Here is a 21,919-nt window from a genome sequence, read left to right as displayed (position 1 = left end):
GACTGTCATAAATTCATCTCGACTTAATTGCAATATTACATATTAATGTACAGGATAGGAAAACACCCAAGGGACAAGGAAATACTGTACACGGTTTAAAATGAATATTGTGTACAACACTGTACACCAAACCATCATCTATGCAAAGTTCTAAAATGTAGTCTCTCCGACTTTTCAGCAAATCACGAAGGTAAATGTATTACTTACTTGGATATTCTCTAGACACATTTTTGAATTTTTGGATGACCTGGACATCTGTGGAGGAATCGTAACATGGCAGGCATTCAAATTGGAGAAGGATTTAAAGGTTGCTAGTTACTGTACATCCCAGGCAGTCAATATAAAATACGTTATTGCTTTCTGGTGGATGGGTCTGGACTGGTTGTATGGGCTTGTTTACACTGCATTCAGTTGAACGGGTCATGTTCGGCAGGAGCTACTGAATAATTTTTCCTGCATATGTACACCCCTATATGCTGTCTTTGCAGCTTAAGGGAGTGCAGTTGGGGGGAACAGTACAAACATGGCTCACCCATGAATTTTATAGTCCCCCAAACATAAGTGTTAACAAGACCTTAGAATGTATTTTTTTTGTCTGTCTCTAATCTTCACACCCGGGAAACCCTTTCACTGATTTTTCAGTTTATGAGACACATCAGCATAGCCATGACTATTCCTGATTGCCATACAGCTCAATCAATTCTGTATAGATAGGAAATTGAAACCTGCTATTGCTTTGTTCCTAATGAAAAATATTACTTGTCTGCCTCAGGGCTCGACAAATCCCAGGTGCCAGGTAGCAATGGCGACTAGAAATTGCATCCTGGTGCCAGGGTTCACACACACTGCCTCCCATAGACTTCTATGGGAAGTCGCGCCCAATAGACTTCTATAGCATGTGGTGTCCCATAGACATCTATGGAAAGTTGCGCCTTAAAGACTTTTATGGGAAGTCGCGCCCCATAGACTTCAATGCGAAAATGCCTCCCATAGACATCAATGCGAAAACGCCTCCCATAGACTTCACAGGAATTTTTGCATTGAAGTCTATGGTAGGGGTTTTCACCTTGAAGTCTATGGGAGGCGTTTTCGCATTGATGTCTATGGGAGGGGTTTTCACCTTGAACACTTATCTCTGCTTGCCACTCTACTCTATCACTTGTAAGTCTGGAACACACGGCCACAAACTCGAACAGGACCCTTTTCATAATGGCACTTAAAACACAATGCGTGTGGATTGCATCTGTTTGAATCACCTCAATAGAAACACAAAATAGCTAGCCTGTTATGAGAATCTGTGAGTTTTAAAACAAATCCAGAATCACATATGTGTGAACCAGGGAGGTTCCATTCACACCTGGGCATTTTGGGATCACAGGATCGCAAAACACAGGTTCAGGTGCCATTATTTTCACTGGCGCCTAAAACGTGGTGCAGTTTTGCTGTGATTGTTGCGTGGCAAATCGCATCGCATCGCATGAAGTCCCGGACGCTGACAACCCACGCTATGCTAAAAAAAAACCTGTCTCCTAACTTTTTCAGCTGGCTCCTAGATTCAAAGTAAATTTGTCAAGCCCTGCTATAAGTTACTGTCCAAGACTGACCAATCAGCTGGTGAAGACAGAACTCTTGATATATATGCTTGCTATGGGTCAGTGGCCTCAGTTTAAAACTATCAAAGCCATTGGATCAGCATGACAGCCATTCAGCAAGGGTTTTTAAAAGACAAGTCAGCAATGACAGTATATGTATTTCTATTAGCAGGTTCTTTTTAAACGCTATTTGAATCAAAGAGTGCAAATGTAATATATTGCAGTTTTCCATTCTGTAGATGTCCTGGCTGCATTAGTTTTCTTTTTTTTTTCAGGCTAAGAACTTTTTCTTCAAGTACTACAGTTTTGCCAGAATTTCAGTGCCTTTGTAAATGTGTATGCACTAAACTGATATCACAAACAATGTTATCTGCTTCTGTATACTGCAGTACACCTACTTCCCATGTAATAGAGATGAAAAGAGAAAGAGGTGTTTGTAGTCTACATGAGGAGAGCAGCCTAGGGTAACAACACTCGTCCTCCTAGGACAGAAAGTATGGTTTTGGCAGGATCAGTAGTGAAAATAAAGGAAAAAAATCCCGGTAAAAGGAAAATAATGCAGCCACCACATCCATTGACTGGTAAACTGCCAAAAACATTTTTGTTTTTTGAGTTTAAATAATCATGCATTGAATTGTATTTGTATTGAATTCTCAGTTAGATAAAGAAGTTGATTTACTAAAGGCAAATAAACTGTTTACTTTGTGAAGTGCAGTTGCGCATGAAGAGCAATTGCTTTAGAGCTTAGTAAAAGAGCAGCAGGTCAGCTGACTTCCATCATCTAATCATGTGCAAGCAAAAATGCTGTTTTTTTTAATTTTCCTTGCATGTGATTGGGTATTCTTTGCAAAGTGAAGCTTCACCTAATTTACTAAGCTCTGGAACAACTGCACTTTGCAAAGTGCACAGTCTATTTGCCTTTAGTAAATCAATCCCATAGCATATTGTTATGGCATGGTCTGTCCCAGCTCCATTCCACAAGGATGACATTCTGTGCTTTTGAATTTTCCTCTCAATTGGAGTTGTTACTGTGGTTCTGCTGTTTGATACATGTGTTCTCTCATAATTATTGCTGCTTGGCGTTTAGTTTAGAAAACACCGGGTTTGTTTGACATTGCGTTGAATGAATAGCTATGAACTAGTAACCTGTATCAATGTGGTTTGCCTTTCCAGCACAGATAAGATGAACATCCGTCTGGGGTTTGGGATCTGTGATGAGGAAATAAATTTCCGCTCAAAGAGGAAAAAGCTTGTAGCTGACACATTAAAGAAAGTTTTGAATCTTGATCGAGACCTGCAAGAGCACGAGGTAGGCAGATCCCCATCAATATGTAATCCGTCACTAACATTCCAGACAGCACCTGCTTATTACCGAGCAATGTCATTGGCATGGGTGGCTCCATGTGCAAATTGGAATCATGTTTAAAGGCATTTTTTCTATGGCAAGTCATCAACTGACTGTGATGACTGCAATTTCAAAGTTAGTTATTTATGTCAATAAATTCTACCTGCCTTACTTGTAGAAAACAGATTTGTGGTAGAAGGTTACATCATGTGATCACAAAGTCTTGTATATCATTATAGGCAGACGGGTAACTGCATGGAGGTTCCCATTTTACATGTGTTAGATTTATACAAAATTAAAATGGTGTGATCTGCTATTAATTTGAATTACACGGCCCAAATTAAAGCCAATCACACAATTTACAGAAAGTGGGAGGATGGTATGACAGAATGTTGATTTACTAAAACTGATGCACTCAGAATCTGGTGCAGTTGTACATGGTAACTTATAACTTCAGCTTGTTCAGTTAAGCTTTGGCAGTAAAACCTGGAAGCTGATTGGTTACTATGCAGAGCTGCACCAGATTTTGCACTTTCCAGTTTTAGTAAATACCTGCCATCTGTCTATGGAACTGTTTTTTCAGCATTCTAAACTTTGGGTCTCAAGTCCAGGAAAGAAACTCCGTAATGAAATCACTTGTCCTTTATGTTCTGCTTTTTCTTTTCTGCTGCCCATGATCTCTTTTTGAGAGTTTCATTTGGGAGTTATATTAGTGAAATAACTAATAAATGAAGCTCTAATTTCATTTCAATCATTTGGTGCCGCCCAGGAAATTGTTTGCTATAAAAAATATTCACCTTAAGAAAACCTCATGTTTATTGGCAAGACCTAGAATGCCTCAAAGTTACTCCTAGCAACCAAGTAGAAAATGGCATCCCCACTTTCAGTTTATAAGCCAGGCTTTTTGAGCTTTCTCTATTTTAGGGATTATGGGTGTGATTTCAACTACATTACAGTAGTACCAATTTGGACTTTGGGGGTGTCACAAGCCTTGCATGGCAACATGGGAAGGTTTTCCTAATAGTAGTTTTAGTAGTTACAAGTAACATTTACATAAAGCGGAATTTCACTTAAAAGTGAAAGTTCTACTCTTCCTCCTCCCCTCACCTACTTTAAATTGGTGGGTTATTTTTTTCTGGGAGCAGATACCTTTTTCTGACAGGTACCTACTCCCATGTTCCTATTCCTTGCCTAGGCCTGCCCTCCTTCCCACCTGGGAAACGTCATATGTCCCAGGAGGGACTAGTCTGAAAGAGCAGTGTGACTTTGCCCAGAGAGAGAGCTGGATGTAAAAGGAAGAGAAGGAAGTCACAGCCAGCTCCCACAGCCAAGATGGCATGCTGGGAATCTGAAGACAAGTGAAAAACAGGCCTAGGTGAAGACAGTACTGGACTCCTGGGATAGTAAGTGTCTTCTTATTAAAAGCCACTAGCTACAATATTTTTTTAAATGACTGGAGTTCCTCCTTAAGCAGAGCTGATTAGTGAAATTATAACCTAATTAAAAAAAAAAGTCAGCTGGGGTGAAATATTTTCACTCTGCTCATGTCTACACATTTCCTATCCATGTGACAACAGGACAAGAAATGAAAGGAAAGTTGTCACTGGGACAGGAAGACACAGATAGTGTAATAATAGCCTGGCAGAGGATTTACTCCTTCACCATTTTACTAAAAGAACGTGTTGCCGTCTGTGTGTTCATTGGAGAGACTTCCTATCCCAAGCTCGCCAATGGGGGCATAGACTGCAAATAAGAATCTGACTGCTGTTGAATATATTCCACAAAGCTAAAAAAAGGTTTTATCTGGAGTTCGGTGCTAACTTTAATACTTTTTGAGTCTCTGACTCAGAACAAGAATGCAGCAATGAAGGCAAATATTCTGATCTGCATACTTTTCCTGAGTCAGTGTTTCAGAAAGTATAGATCAGCACCAGAATGTTACCTGGCATCAACCTCTTTGTACTGCTGGACTGGATTGTGAGAACATGAGGAGCCAATCAGTTCATGTGCTGAAAAGAATCATGCTGGTAGGAGGAGAGCACAGAGGGACAGAGAGATGCGTTCATCACTGTGCTGCTTCTTCTTTAACTAACCAATAACAGGCGGGGATGAGTCCAGGGTGACCTGGGCTCAGGGGAAGTCAGGTAAATGATGCGGACATCAGACTGAGGACATTTAGTGGCAGAAACAAAATACTATGGGGCCAATCTCTGGATGGAAGGTGAATACTTCAGCAAATACTGATTGTGTTATCTTATCTTTTACTAGGCCAGTCATTGTTATCTTGATTTTTTGGTTGGAGTTCTGCGTTAAGCATGTGTTCTCTTGCACTGTCATACGTCATTATTCTAAACATGGTAGCTATGTGTTCTTGATTCTGAGTGAATGCCATTCCTGATGCTGTTTGTTCATTTGAACAGGTTCCTGTGATTGCTGTTGCAGCAACAGGTGGAGGTGTGAGAGCAATGACTTCCCTTCTTGGCTCCCTCATAGCACTAAAGAAACTGAATCTCTTGGACTGTGTGTCCTACATCACTGGAACATCTGGATCCACATGGTAAGGGGTGTCGAACTGTAGAATGGAGGCATCTGTGTGTAAAATCCCTGTGACTTGGGGGCTCCTGTGTGTAGAGTCCTTGAGACTTTGGGGGCCCTCTTGCGTATAATCCCTGTGACTTGGGGGCTCCTGTGTGTAGAATTCCTGTGACTTTTGGGACCCCTGTGTGTTGAATTCCTGTGACTTTGGGGGCCCTTGTTTATAGAATCCCTGTGACTTAGGGGGCTCCTGTGTGTAGAATCCCTGTAACTTGGGGGGCTCCTATGTGTAGAATCTGTTACTTGTGGGGTGCTTGTGTCTAGAATCCTTGTTACTTGGGAACTCCTGTGTGTGGAATCCCTGTGATTTTTGGGGACTCCTGTGTGTAAAATCCCTGTAACTTTTGGGGGCACTTGGGTATAGAATCTCAGTGACTTGGGAGGGCTCTTTTGTGTAGAATCCCTGTGACTTGTGGTGCCCCTGTGTGTAGAATCCCTGTGACTTGGGGGGTTCCTGTGTGTAGACTCTCTGTGACTTGTGGGGCGTGTGTGTGTAGAATCACCATTATTTGGGGACACCTGTGTGTAGAATCCCTGTGATTTGGGAGGTACATGGGTGTAGAATCCCAGTGACTTGGGAGGGCTCCTGTGTGCAGAATCCTAGTGACTTGGGAGGGCTCCTGTATGTAAAATCCCTGAAACTTTGGGGACACGTGTGTAGAATCCCTACGACTTGGGGGACCCCTGTGTAGAATTCCTGTGACTGGTGGGGTCCCTGTGTGTAGAATTCCTGTGACTTGGGGGGCCCCTGTGTGTGGAATCCCTGTGACTTTGGGTGCTCCTGTGACTTGGGAGGGGGGGGGGTTCCTGTGTGTAGAATCTCTGTGACTTGGGGGACTCCCTTGTGTAGAATCCCTGTGATGACTGGGGGGGTGGGGCTTCTGTGTGTAGAATCTCTGTGACTTGGGGAGCTCCTGTGTGTAGAGTCCATGTGACTTGTGGGGCTCCTTTGTGTAGAATCTCTGTGACTTGGGGGACTCCTGTGTGTAGAATCTCTGTGACTTGGGGGGCTTCTGTGTGTAGAATCTCTGTGACTTGGGGGGACTCCTGTGTGTAGAACCCATGTGACTTTGGGGGCTCCTGTGTGTAGAATCTCTTTGACCTAGGAGGGCTCCTGCGTGTAGAATCCATGTCACTTTGGAGGGCTCCTATGTGTGGAATTCAGTAGTAACTATAAGAATTTTGGATTCTCTTTCAAAAATAGAGAGACTGACACAAGATTCTAACCCTTCCCCATGCTATACATTACTACCGCAACAGCTTTCTGGTCCCATATACCACCTAGATCAGATTATTTTGCTGGCAGATACGGCATGTGTTTGCAACTAACTGTGGCTGCTTATCCAGGGACAAGATCCTCAGCTGTTCACATGTAATCACACATGGAATGATTACTTGCGGAAGGGGAGACATGAACAGCCCTGCATGCAAATTGTGTCTGGGTTCACTCATCTATTCCTCATGCTGGGTATTTTTTCATTCTGATTGGGGTACTCCCCCTTCCCCCTGCCAGAATACACTGATCAGTGCTCACAGCCAATGACTGCAAGCATTGATCAAATGCTAGTTTGCCAGCATGACTGTTCAACAGAAGTTGGCCAGTTCCCTCTGAGTCATCTGATTTTTGGACCATGTGTACCAGGCTTTACCACATGTAATTGCTCCTTGTGTGATTGCATGTGAACAGCTGTGGACTTGCGTCAGCCTGTCATTGATTTGTACTGACTTCCTGCCTGCAGCTGATTGCAAACGCCTCTCTATACCCACCATATTATATTCTAATATATGTGGTGCACGCAGCTGGGCAACCGTGTGAACATTTAGGAGAGTAACAGGAACAGGCCTGATCTTGCAGTATAGCGTTGCTGCAACTACAACGGCTCCCAATCCATAACAGATACAAATTGTAATTCATTTTCTGATGGTGTGTTCATTTTTATACAGGGCAATGAGTAAATTATATGCAGATGCCAACTGGTCACAGAAAGATCTATCTGAAACAGTAGAAGATGCTCGCAGGAATGTGACCAAAAGCAAGATGTCTACCTTTTCCTTGGATAGTCTAGCTTTCTTTCAATCCGAACTGAACAAGAGGGAAGATATGGGCTATAAGACATCTTTCACAGATTTATGGGGACTGGCTATTGAGTCCATGATGTGTGATAAGGTGAGTAAATCAAGTCTGAGGAGGTGTTGCGAGGTGCTCGGTACTCACCCAAGCAGTGTACGTCTTAAGAACACCACAACCTTCCCCCTTATAGTGGATTATCAGTGGATACATAATCGAAAATCTTTTTTTTTTTTGCTATATAGAAAAGTGATGGATGATCAGTTACATAGTGGTTTTAAAATGGTATTACTGTAAGATAATCCGATAAGAAGCACTGTTTCTACTGCATGATAATGAGCAAATTCCATCCCATAGAATGTGGATTTCTGTGTTCCATACCTTCTACGAATGAGGGCTAGTAAGCCTGAAACATCTCTGTACACATCCCTATAGATGACTTTGTAAGATTGCGCTTTTTGTTTACTATACTGCAAGAGTTCAGGATGCACAGACAGCCAATTGGAAGGATCTGGATGGCTTTGTCTAAAATAACAATGAAACCCTTTGTTATTTGTGTTGGAAATCATGGCATATGTCTCTTTATGTTTTAAAAAGACACCTCCAGTTTTCTTATTCAGGGCAAACCAACCCAGCAAGATATGCTCAATAATATGTGAGCCATTTCTTCATTGGAGCCCTCACTCACTTGCTCTATTAGAGCAGGGCTTCTAGGTATTGTTGAGCATGTGAACTCTCCAATGTGATTGGTGTGCTTGGGCCTAAGTAGCCAGTCGCCCAGTCCTTACATGGTCAGGTGATTCGCAGTGATGCCACCCACCCAAGAAAGCTAGGACATCATCTGACTCTGGGACTTCCCCAGGGTGGACTTTGCAGTGGTAAACTGGAGAGGGAGCATAGGTTGGTGAGTACACCCAACTGAGGGGTTAACTATCAAGAGATACTACCACTTTACTCTGACTGTGACAGTGTATCTGTAAGAAGGTTTACTGTACTTTACAGGAAACAGACAAATATTTGGCACTAAATCTGACAATACTGTTACAGTGATTTTTTTTTCTTTTTATTTCCTATATATTTTGGAAGACCAAAAGCAATGAGCAGCAAGTTGTATAAGCTCATCAAAATGTATTTTTACTTTTCCAATTTCAGTCAATTGACTTCCATTTGACTAATGTGAAATACTGCACTTAACACATGATTGCTGAATTTTTTTATTGTCTTTTTTACAATAGCTTTTGCTTTTTTTAATCAAACAAATATATATACAGCCTTTTATTAAATGATGGCTTTTCTGTGAACAGGTGAATGAAAACACACTGACAGATCAGAGGAAAGCTCTGTGTAATGGACAGAACCCTCTCCCTATATATCTATCCATGAATGTCAAACCGAATGAGAACTCCACGTTGGATTATAAAGGTGGGCATGAGATACTGAATACATCATATCACGCATCATAACATGATTGCCTTGGTCAGTTGGTACGACCAGAAGAATGATGAAAAGAAATTTAATTCAGGGAATAGTAGTAAAACAGTGATGCAAGATCTGGTGCTTTCTTTGATGATGTCATCGACATCCCTTGCTCATAGTACACATCACTGGCAGTAGTGGCTGCAATTAGCCTCCTCCTGCCTGAGTGATGGTTCTCAACTATTTGTAGCCCCCAGACTGGATAGAGGTGAGCTGCGACCACTACTGCTGATGATGATCTGTACCATGAGGCATGCTTCAGGCAATGGTAAACAATTTCTATAAGAGCAGAGGTTAGGCAATTCTGATTAACTGTTTTATCAATTTGAAACATTAAGAATTGTTTAGAACAGCAGTGGGCAAACTACGGCCCGGCGGACCTTTTAATCCGGCCCGCGGAGCGTGGCAAACATTGGCTGTCAGAATGTGTGTAGGCAGGGCAGCGTGAGGAACGTGAGGGGAGCTAGGCTCCTCTCACAGTCCGCCCTGAAGACCGGAACGGCGCGGGAACACGACGAGAGGAACGCGCGGAGCAAAAGGTAAGTGAATTGACACAGGGGGGACTTGGCTTACTACTTGGGGGGGGGGGGGAATAGTACTGTGGGGGATGAAATACTATATGAGGGATGAATTAATATGGGGGATGAATTAATATGGGGAATGAATTACTATAGGGGGGATGAATTACTATAGGGGGGGTGAATTACTATGGGGGATGAATTACTATATGGGGGATGAATTACTATGGGGGATGAATTACTATGGGGGATGAATTACTATATGGGGGATGAATTACTATGGGGGATGAATTACTATATGGGGGATTAATTACTATGCTTACTATGGATGACACATACACATCATTCATCTACTCTTGGTCCGGCCCCCGGGTCCAATATATGAACCCATTGCGGCCCTCAAGTCAAAAAGTTTGCCCACCCCTGGTTTAGAAAGTTGTTTTTGTAAGACTTCTATCCAGGAGTACAGCAGAGTATTCCACATCTATTGGTACTTCATCCATTTAGCTGAAAGCTTTAGTCAACCTTTTTTCGGATTCAGCCAGAGTGGAAAATGAATAGAAACTTGGACAATGGACAAAGTTGACAGATTCATAGCATGAGGTTAAAAGGTCAAAGGAGGGAAGATATGGATTAAAAAAATGAAGGGAAGCATTTAGTGCAAAATTTGTCAAGCTTTCATTTAAAACACGTACTAGAGATGTAATCATGTAATATATTTTCATGGCTAATCAAGTGTATTATTACTGCAAGCTGCCTGTGGAATAAATCCTCTGAAAGTAAGTAGAAGAGATATTTTATTCTTTGTAGTTATCTGTTAGTTTGTTACTGCTAAAAAATACAATATTTATATATTTAATGTGAGTATCCAGCACTGTATGACAGATTTGCGGTGTGTCCCTTTTAGAGTGGTGTGAATTCTCCCCTTATGAAGTTGGACTGCTGAAATATGGAGCCTTCATACGTTCTGAAGACTTTGGCAGTGAATTCTTTATGGGCAGAAAAACAACAGTTCTTCCAGAGTCCAGAATCTGCTTCCTTCAGGGTGAGTCATATGCTTCTTATGGAGCTGTCTTCTGTTGCATTTCATAATTAGAATTCATATTTGCTAGACCCATTAAACCAAGAGCTACCCCCTGCTGGCTTTAATATTAACGTTGTTGACTCTTCATTTATTGTTCTTATTCATCCGGTAGTGTCTAGATACTTGGAGTTGAATTTGTGCCCTGTGTTTGCCAAATTTAAACAAAAGTCTGCTTGCTGGTGTAAGCTCCCCCTAACGGTAGTTGGCCGCTCTAACTTAATTATAAGGATCTGGGCCCCTCAATTACTATATATCCTGCATAATTCTCCCACTTGGGTATCACAAAAATGGTATAAATGGATTGATACTCTATTTCGAGAACTTATTTGGAAAAAGAAATCCCCCCCCCCGAATTAAACTATCCACACTTCAACTGGGAAGGGATGCTGGTGCATTGGCCATCTCACACCCCAAAATGGATTTTTTTTGCCGCCCAGCTTCAGCATCTTCTGGGCTGGGATACCCTTGATTTTGCAGACCCTATTCAGGCGATTTTACTGTCTATTAGGTCTGAATACTTTTTTCTTTCACAGATGGAAGCTGAAATGTTTGTGTCATCCCAACACTCTCCCATACTGTTTCTTTTCTTCAATTATGGTCTTCTGTTAATAAAATACTGAAATGGGAGGGTTGTACTGATAGTGCCTGACTCTGGAATAACTTGCTTCTTCTGAAGGTCAACAAATTAAAGGGTTTTGGGATGTGGCAGGAAAGGGGGGGTGAGATATCTATCCCAATTGTATGATGGCCATGCCTTGAAGACATTCCAGGCCCTTCACATGGAATTTAATCTCCCGACACAGAAGTTTTTTCAATACTTACAGTTGAGACATGCCTTAACTACCCAGGCTCATACATATCTTATAGCAGAAAAAAAACACCCAATCTTACAGTTGCTTAAGCGAACCGATTCTAAAAAAGGTCTAAGTTCTCATTTATATGGGACTCTGATGATGGAGATACATTCACGCACATCTATCCCAGCTAGAAGGGGATGGGAGAAAGATTTAGGACCACTGGCGGAGGAGCTATGGGAACAGGCATTGCAATCCCTCCCTATAGTGTCTTTGTCACCAACCCAGAGACTAACCCAACTCTTCAAACTTGTTAGGGTTTATCATACGCTGGTTAAATTGTATAGATGGAATTGTAGAGACACAGATTTGTGTCTTAGATGTGACAGAGGTCCGGCGGATCTTATTCATATGCTATGGAGATGCCCTTGTCCGCAGAACCTAAAATATGTCTTGAGGAGTCTATTGTACCCACTGAGCTGATGCCTTCTGTCACCAGGTTACTATATATAGCATGGAAATTGATAGCATAAAAATGGATATCGCCTAACCCTCCCTCCATAACAGAGTGGAAAGCTCAGGTTAACAATGTAATCTCCGGAGAAAAACTAATATTTCAACACAGAAACTGTATGAGAATATTTTAAATTATATGGGGCCCCTGGCTGGCAACACCTGGTTTGGCTCCGCTCCATATGCTTGCAAATAGATTGTTCTCTCTATAAATATGTGGGGCCCTTAGTTGTATGGTATAACAGCTGGAATTTATAAGTTTGTGGAAAGACACGTGCAGCTAGATCAGCAATGGGCAAACTACGGCCCGCGGGCCGTATACGGCCCGGCGGACCTTTTAATCCGTCCCGCGGAGCTAGGCTCCTCTCACAGTCCGCCCTGAAGACCGGTGCAGCATGAAAATCTGTCTCCTGTGAGGATCTGTCCCCCTCGACGTATCTGCGCATGTGCCGGAGATCGCCGATCGGCTGCTAATGCCTGAAACTGGCACATGCGCAGATACGTCGAGGGGGACAGATCCTCATAGGAGACAGATTTTCATGCTACACGGGAACAAGAGGAACGCGCGGAGCAAAGGTAAGTGAATTGACACAGGGCGGACTTGGGGACTTAATATGGGGGATGAATTAATATGGGCGATGAATTACTATGGGGGATGAATTACTATGGGGGATGAATTACTATATGGGGGATGAATTACTATATGGGGGATGAATTACTATGGGGGATGAATTACTATATGGGGGATGGATTACTATAGGGGGGATGAATTACTATGGGGGATGAATTACTATGGGGGATGAATTACTAAGGGGGATGAATTACTATAGGGGGGATGAATTACTATAGGGGGGATGAATTACTATAGGGGGGATGAATTACTATAGGGGGGATGAATTACTATGGGGGATGAATTACTATGGGGGATGAATTACTATAGGGGGGATGAATTACTATAGGGGGGATGAATTACTATAGGGGATGAATTACTATGGGGGATGAATTACTATAGGGGGGATGAATTACTATATGGGGGATGAATTACTATATGGGGGATGAATTACTATATGGGGGATGAATTACTATATGAGGGATGAATTACTATAGGGGGGATGAATTACTATATGGGCGATGAATTACTAAATGGGGGATGAATTACTATAGGGGGGATGAATTACTATATGGGGGATGAATTACTATGGGGGTTGAATTACTATATGGGGGACGAATTACTATGGGGGACGAATTACTATGGGGGACGAATTACTATAGGGGGGGATGAATTACTATATGGGGGATTAATTACTATGCTTACTATGGGGGAATATTACTATACTTACTATGGATGACACATACACATCATTCATCTACTCTTGGTCCGGCCCCCGGGTCCAATATATGAACCCATTGCGGCCCTCAAGTCAAAAAGTTTGCCCACCCCTGAGCTAGATACTATTGGAAGGAGTAACAGACTTGGATCAACTTGTGCTGGTTTAATAGTTTTATTGCTGTAGGATATATGATCATACAGTGTATACGAAATTACCACCTCTTTTTTTTCTTTTGTATGTGTGCTATTTACTGACAGTTGTTTTATCACCGTATGACCAGTGTGCTTTGATTTGTTTGTAGTGTGTCGTGCACAAGTTGTGCATTTGTTTAAATAAAAACCACTAAATACAAAAGATCTGCTTTAAAAAAAGAATTCATGTTTGCACCTTTTTGTCCAGGCAGGGATATACAGTTTTTTTTTTTTTTTTGTTATTCTGTCCAATATTCACCAGTTACCTTATTATATATTTAAATTGTCTTTTAGAGCATTACTAGATGTCTATAATAATACATAATAACTTGGGACAGTCTAAATACCAGTCTGTAAGTTCTTAGGTGTGTACTGGGGAGCACCTTGTACAAAACAGATCATCTCATTTGAAAGCCATTTTGAAACATTATACAAAGATTTTCATACAAAGATTTTTTTAGTGGTAAGCTGTATTACATAGAATGTGCTTTCCACTCTATTTACTCTAAGCCTATAGAAAATATTGTTGTCAGGTCTCACCTGATCTGATAGCCAGATCATCCACAAGACAATCTAGGCAGGAGGCTACGGCCCATTGGATGACCAGGGGACCCAGCTGCAGTAGACTAGGCAGATAATTCAGCTGGACAAAATCGTGTAACTGCCTATCACTTAAGATGGGAGGATGTACTTGAGTGGTAAATCTGGGGAGGGGGGGCGACCCACTCCAGGGGGAGGAAGGCAAGTGGTCCATCTCGGATACAGCCATGTTGTTGGGTGTTCTAGGATTCCCCACAAACACTGATTTCCAAGTTACTCACGGCTCTACAGGAACAGCAACACTGTCAGACCTTAGATATAGAGGCGGCACAGAGCCAACAAATGCCCTCCTAAGCTCCTCCTCTCCTCTGATGTATCACATGATACTTAGGAGTTCAGAAGGATTCTCTATCTACCAGGCACAGCTATAAGAGGAAAGGGGTTGAAGGTGGGGGTTTAACTGGGGAAGAGGAGTTTTGTTGGGGAAGGTGAGGGTTCGCTGGTGAGGGGTTTTGTTGGGGGAAGTGGGGGGGTGGGTTCCTGAGAGACAGGGGAGGGGGTTTCTGAGGAGAGGGTTTTTTTTCAGGAAAAGGGGTATTTGCTGAGGAAGAGGGGATTTTTGCTAGTGGAGGGTTTTGTTGCAGGAAGGGAGGAAGGGCTGCTGAGGAAGAGGGTATTTCTGCTGGTTGTGTGTCTTGCTGGGATGGTGGAGGGGGATGATAGAGACATTTTTGTTTGGCTGGAATTATGTTTGGCTGCATTTTTCACAATTTTAATGAATGCTTATTGGCTGCCTGCATACTGTAACAATTATTACTTGCGTATTTTGGGGCCCATGTGTTGTCAGGATAGCCATTTTCGCTGCACATTGTGAAGTCACCCCTGTGTATAATTTTAAGTTATTCTCCTGTAGGCCTGTTGCTTTTAAAGCACGCCACTGTTCCTTATGTCTCCTATGGTGCACTACATACGCTGCTACTAAACCCTTGAATTCTTTTGTATTTAGCATGCTGTTATTGTCTCCTGATTTTGTTTCAGCACACTACATGCTCTACTACCACGACCTAGATTTTTTTTTACAAACATGATTATATATAAAATATAAAACAGATAAAGAAAATCTTCGTTTCCATTTTTTCTGCCCATTATTAGTATTCATTAATTTCACAATTCCTACTGAAATAATTTTGATCTATAGGGGAGAAGGGGAGGGGTGTTAAATAATAATCCATCAACTATGTTATGTATGCCACTGTGTAAAATGAATGTTGAAACTCCTGTGCCAACTATACTAAAACATATATATGTGAATCAAAATATAAAAAAAAATAAAAAAAATTGCTAATATCACTCATGATAGCTGCTGACATCAATATGTGTTCCCACATAAAATGTAGAGAATAGGGCTAAAAGATGTAGTGCTGCTACTTGTACCTAACTTATGTGAATATTAAATAAATGAATAAATAAATCCTTACGTAAGTGAATAAATAATCAATGCATTATCAGTAAGTGGTAAGTGCGTAATATATAAAACTCATAACAGTGTGATAAATACATAACATGCTCTATAAATTCAGTCCTTGTACAGTGCGTGTAACCAACACTAACATAGTATGAAAGTGACCGTGCTCCAGATTTGCTTCATCCAATCCACTGTCACCTCAGTGCTCTCAAAACTCTCACCTCCAGTTTACTGTTAAACTGGGTGTATGCAGAGTATCTTCACTTGTTAACCTCCTTCTCCTCCAACCACTAGAGGTTCTCCGCTTTCCCTCTTCCTTATACCAGTACTCCAATATATGGTTCCTTATGGACTCCTACAGCCTCATATCTGCTGCGTTACCTCGCCCATATGTGAAAGGAATACGCCTCATATAGTGTAATATATTTTTAAAAACTTTCCAAATCTATTAAGGTTTATAATGCACTTACATGTGATATAGTACACATCGCTTTAAAAGCAGAGGATCACAATAGCGCATCCGTATGTTCGGTTACGTCTGCCTCCACTTACCCCCGATGTGTTGCGTCACAGACATGTGACTTGGGCAGAATTTATAGAGCATATTATGTATTTATCACGCTGTTATCAGTTTTATATGTTAAGCTCTTGCAACTTACTGATAATGCATTGATGGTTATTTACTTATGTAAGGATTCATTTATTTATTTAATATGCACATAAGTTAGTTACAAGTAGCAGTGCTACATCTTTTAGCATTATTATGCCACGGTGTACTTGTGGGCACTTGGTGTCTGATGGGGCTATGCCATTACTGACAATACAAATGGGGCAGCTTCTGTGTCTGTTAAAATCCTTATGAATGCTAATGGAATGGATAGGGAGTGTAATCCTGTTACCTAGCTTAGAGGGCCAAATTCTGCCTTAATGAGTATCTATGCCCCACCTATAGACTTGCATTGGGAGAATCCCTATGACTGCCTACCTTCTGAATATCCATGAACCTGTGCGTAGGCAGGCCAGTCTGTTTCATGACTGCAGCATTACTCTCTCTCTGGGTCTCTGGAATAGGAGAGAGAGCTTGCACAGAATCAGGGCTGGATCTAGCCTATCTGATCTGCGGATGCAATAAAAAAAAAAGTCAGGGGGCATAATGTCAGTAGTGTGACAGGGATGCATGGAACCAGTTTTCCCTGTTCACTTGACACACTTCTGTACCGCAGAGTCAAACCCTGAAGTAACATCTGACAGGTAGTGCAGAGGTGGTGCAGGAATGACCTGGGAATGCTATCATTAGTTTAGGGTGATTAAACAGACCCTGTGCCCCTTATATCAGGTGTCCTTAACAGAGTCCCTCCTTATGTCAAGAGTTCTTCTCAGATTTCCTCCTTACATCAAAGCTCCTATAAAAGTTCATCCTTACATCAGGTGTCCTCATCATACATAAAATGGGCACATCAGAGTGCCCCCTTACATCAATTGCCTCATCAGAGTGCCCCCTTACATCAATTGCCTCATCAGAGTGCCCCCTTACATCAATTGCCTCATCAGAGTGCCCCCTTACATCAATTGCCTCATCAGAGTGCCCCCTTACATCAATTGCCTCATCAGAGTGCCCCCTTACATCAATTGCCCCCCCCAAGAGTGCCCCTTTACATCAACTGTCTCCATCAGAGTTTTCCTTTACATCTGCTGTCCCCTTCAGAGTGCCCCCGTACACCAATTGCCTCATCAGGTTTCATGGATTTGTGGATGCATTCTCAGAGGTCTGGAGGGGCACAGCTAAAATCTGGGGGGGCATAGCCCACCCCAGCACCCCCCTAGATCCTGGCCTGCACAGAATTATATGATCAGAAGCTAAATTCTGAAAATTGTGTTAAATCTAGCTGCAGTCATTAAAGTAAACCAAAGTGATTTCTGACTTTAAAATGGCTGCAACATTCCCTAGACAGCAATTGTAATTCACAAGCTGATGTTGCTTGTATCCAGGAAGTGCTCTCGAGATTTTTTTTTTAAGAATGAATGACAGGATACACTAGTACAGTGTTGCACAAACATGTTTCTGGGACGTATATTATAATGCATGCTTTATTTTGACAGGGTTGTGGAGTAATGTCTTCTCTATTAATCTGCTGGATGCCTGGTATGCGGCTGTAAGCTCAGAACACTTTTGGCACAGGTTCACCAGAGACAATGTGCTTGACTTGGGTATGTCTTCTCTTCTATATACTCTATGTAAATTGGAGGTAGGGAACAGTTATAGGCCTGTATCAATGCGCAAATTCAGCTTGTTTTTACATCAGCTTGAGATGCCTCTGTGATCATTCCGAATTAATTGAAGGTGCAGTTTACTTGCATTTTGCCCTGCTGTTTATGCAGTCTAAAAGATTGGTATTGGGAGAAAAGTAGGCTTGAAGCAAAAAAAAAAGCATGTCAATATTGATGAGAAAAATTAAAGCTGAACTCCAAGCATGAAACCTTTTATTTGAATATATTCCTTAAAGGTCACAACAGCTATAAATCCACATTGCAAGTCCAATTGTTACCTTGTAAATGTAGCAGTGACATCATCACTATGCTGTTTAGAGAGCAGAGCTGTGGCAAAAACTAAAGATCTCTATCAGCTACAGGCTGCCTGTAGATAACTACAGGAGGGGGCGGATACAAGACCAATCACCCTGCACAAGGAGGGAGCATTATTTTTTATATATTTATACTGCAAGTGAAAAGGAACAGATTTAATTACCAACATATACTCCAGGAAAGACTCTGCTCAGGACATAAAGGGCGCAAGTTGTACTCTCAGTTCCAGAGGTTGACTCTGGGGCTTTGAACCAGGGATAAGCAAGTATAGCAGCAGCAGTAGGAAACAAAGGAACTATTTCTTTGTCTCAGTGTGTTTTGACATAGCTAGCTCCTATCTTGATGGTTTTCCTGATGAAGGGGCCTGGATGTCCCAAAACATTTTGAAACAATAAAAGATTTGTCTTTTTCAATTTTATAGGGAGAACAAAAGAAAAGAAAAAACATTGGACCGCAGTCCTTGGACTTTATGGGCACCACATCAAAAAGTTTTTCCTTAAAAAAATACAATCTTTATTTTTGCACATGTTAAAATGGCATTAAAATGGAAATAAGTTACAACTCAAAGTAGCATCTTGCACCCTTATGTCGAATTGGGTGGTGGATCACTCACTATACACAGAACAAACTAGTAGTCTTGAGATCAAGAGGTATAGACTTATAATATGATGAGTATGTATAATAGAGGGTGTCACCATCCATACACCTAGAGTTTGACATGTTTTGCATTGTTATTCCGCTTCTTCAGGAGCAGAAGGTGCACAGATTTGGTTGCTAAACAAAACAGTAGCAAGAGATTATCTCATAGGTGGAACGCCACAAGGACTAGCTCAGACTATCAAGAGATCTCATAGCATATAGATATTGTACAAGAGGGGGGAAGAAAATGTAAGACCCAATCTATCCTAAATGGCAAAAATGCTCCCTAAGGCTGGTGCCTCCTATTCATTCACAGGAAATGCTGTCCCCAGACCGGGCACATGTTACAAAAGATAATTAACAGTCATTGGTAATGGTATGTAAACATCTGGGGATCCAGCACAGTAGATCTTAAGTGTGAAAGGACAGGGTACCACAGGGGTCTGTAACCATCCTCCAAAACATTTGGGATCCCCTAGCCAAGTCCTATGATCGCAAGACTACTAGTTTGTTCTGTGTATAATGTGTGATCCACCATCTTAATCTACATAAGGGTGCAAGATGCTACTTTGAGTTGTGTCTTCTTTCTTTCCATTTTAACGATGTTTTAACATGTGCAAAAATAAATATTGTATTTTTTTAGAAAAAACTTTTTCATGTGTTGCCCATAAAGTCTATGGACTGCGGTCCAATATTTTTTTCTTTTGTTCTCCCTACTAGATCTAGGATGTGGCACTAGTTTATCTTGAGGGTTGACGAGCTTTGCTTTTCCACCCAGCTTTGTCTTGTCTTTTTTGATTATGTAATTAATTGCTTGTTCAATTTTATACCAGCTTCACCTAAGTATTAAGCCCTTAGGGACAACATCTGTAACTTACACTGATCAGCCATGACATTATGATATGAAATGACAATGGCACCTGAAAGTTGGTGAGATATATTCGGCAACATAGTGAATACGTTGTCCCTGAAGTTGATGTGTTGAAAGCAGAAAAAGTGGGCACATGTAAGGTTTGGAGCGACTTTGACAAGGGCCAAATTGTAATGGCTAGATGGCTTGGTCAGAGCAACTCCAAAACTCCAGCTCTCGCGGATATTCCTGTCTGCAGTGGTCAGGACCTAAAAAGTGGCCCAAGGAAGAAAAAACAGCAAACCAGCAACAGGGTCATTGGTGGCCAAGGTTCAATCATGCATGTGGGGAGTGAAGGCTGACCCATGTAATCCAATCCAATAGAAGAGCTACTGTATCTCAAACTGCGGAAAAAGTTAATACTGCTTCCAATAGAAAGGTGTCGGAACACACAGTGAATCACAGTTTGTTGCGTATGAGACTGTGTACCTGAAGACTGGTCAGGGTGCCCATGCTGACCCTTGTCTACAGCCAAAAGCACCTACAACAGGCATAAGAACATCAGAACTGGAACATGTAGCAATGGAAGTTGTTCAAGGCCTCCAAATTCTTCAGATCTCAATCCAACTGAGCATCTGTGGGATGTGCTGGAAAAACAAGTCTGATGTCATGAAAGCCCCACCTCAGAACTTACATGACTCAAAGGATCTGCTACTGACGACTTGGTGCCAGATACTACAGCATACCATCAGAGGTCTAGCGAAGTCAGAGGTTAGAGCTTCTTTGGTGGCAAAAGAGGGACCTTCTCAATTTTAGGTGGGCGGTCATGTTGTTATGGTGGGTGGTCATAATATGATGGCTGATCAGTGAATACCATCCATATTTTGCTGCTTATTAACAAATTGTACAAAGTAGCTCCTTTCCTAGGCTAGCATATACTTTGAGTATTTCATATGGCTATTGGTGTAGTTTATGCTCACTACCCTTGCTCTCTTTCTGCTGTACGTTGACTACTGTAAAACTGTTGGCTAAAATCTGTAGGCTTTGTGAAAGAAAGCAAGAGAGTATAGTAGTCACAGCTTGGTGTTTGTGTTGCACAGATGATGAAGAATCCATAAAGAGGAGAAGAGCCTCAGCCTGCCTGGACACACGCCTTCTGCAACCAGCAGGGGAGTTCAGCCGCAGAGTGCGAGGGGTTCTTACTAACCGCCCTCTTGATGGAGAACATCATAATTTCCTAAGAGGATTACAGATGCATCCAGATTACGTTACAGAGAATGGCTTCTGTACATTTGATGGTAAGTTCAGCGTAATGTACAAAGATTATGGAGTTATGGTTGTAAGGCAGTTAAATAGTGTCTTATTTATGTTTATTTTGACCAGAAGTTAAGGCCAAATTGAACTGAACAGGTTAAATTAGCTAAATACATTCCAGGTACATGAAAACAAAAAAGTGCACAAAATCATACATTTTTTTGTCTTCAAAAATCAGCTAGAGCCCTAGCAGAAATCCTGCCCTTGCCAGCAACTGCAGAGTGGGACCCTTGCTGTTTGTATGCAAGCAGTGGTCCTATTGCAGAGGTTCGAAATACCCCCTGCTAAGTCAGAGCCACAGAGCTCCAAGCAACAGGAAGCATATGCTTACTTGGTTACAGAGCTATAGGTCTAACTCAGTAGGAATATTTTCAGACCTCTACAGAAAGACCACTGCTTGCACACAAAGAGCAGTTACCCCACTCTGCAGATGCTGGCAGAGGACAGGCTTTTCTACTCAGGCTGTGGCTGCTTTAGAAAGAAACCAAACTGTAAGTCATTCAACACTTTTTTTGTTGTGATGCATTTAGATTGTATTTAGCCAATTTAAACTGAGGGTTCACTTAGGCTTCAAGAATTTTGTATATATTTCAGGAGTGAGCCCATTCAAAATGAAACGCACTACAGATTGTATTTTCCCATCAAAGCAAGGCATAGAGCAACATGCATTATACTGTGCTCTAGTGCACCAAGGGGGCGACACAGTGGCTTATTGGTTAGCATTTCTGCCTTGCAGTAATTGGGTCATGGGTTCGATTCCCAACCATGGCGTCTCCTGCATGGAGTTTGCATGCTCTCCCTGTGTTCGCATAGGTTTCCTCTGGGTGCTCTGGTTTCCTCTCACACTCCAAAAACATGCTGGTAGGTTAATTGGCTCCTGTCTAAATTGTCCTAGTTTCATCCCTGGCCATGCGGGATTCCCTGCATGGTAGGGGTTGAGGAAAGACCTGGCAATCTACCCTGTAAAATAATTGCTAAGAGAATTCATGGAAAAAGTCGCTTGCGAGTGACGGTCCATGCA

The 21,919-nt window shown here is 41.8% G+C and overlaps 1 protein-coding gene across 2 annotated transcripts in view; it reads left to right on the top strand.

Annotated features, from left to right (window-relative positions):
- The window catches only part of LOC149454960 (cytosolic phospholipase A2 delta-like), a 99,675-nt gene that overhangs the window by 60,497 nt on the left and 17,259 nt on the right, over positions 1-21,919 (top strand). For both annotated transcript variants that reach the window (XM_089686905.1, XM_089686906.1), the window contains 7 exons: positions 2,766-2,901; positions 5,358-5,494; positions 7,477-7,699; positions 8,905-9,022; positions 10,502-10,639; positions 17,613-17,720; positions 20,685-20,882. In XM_089686905.1, coding sequence (XP_089543031.1) covers positions 2,766-2,901; positions 5,358-5,494; positions 7,477-7,699; positions 8,905-9,022; positions 10,502-10,639; positions 17,613-17,720; positions 20,685-20,882 — 1,058 coding nt within the window. The remainder of the gene's footprint in view (positions 1-2,765; positions 2,902-5,357; positions 5,495-7,476; positions 7,700-8,904; positions 9,023-10,501; positions 10,640-17,612; positions 17,721-20,684; positions 20,883-21,919) is intronic.

This window comes from Staurois parvus, unplaced genomic scaffold, assembly GCF_062004578.1.
Source record: "Staurois parvus isolate SC_StPar_1 unplaced genomic scaffold, SC_StPar_1.0 ptg000414l, whole genome shotgun sequence".
Taxonomy (NCBI): domain Eukaryota; kingdom Metazoa; phylum Chordata; class Amphibia; order Anura; family Ranidae; genus Staurois; species Staurois parvus.
Note: the sequence above shows the minus strand (reverse complement) of the source record. Positions and strands in the feature narration are given on the sequence as shown.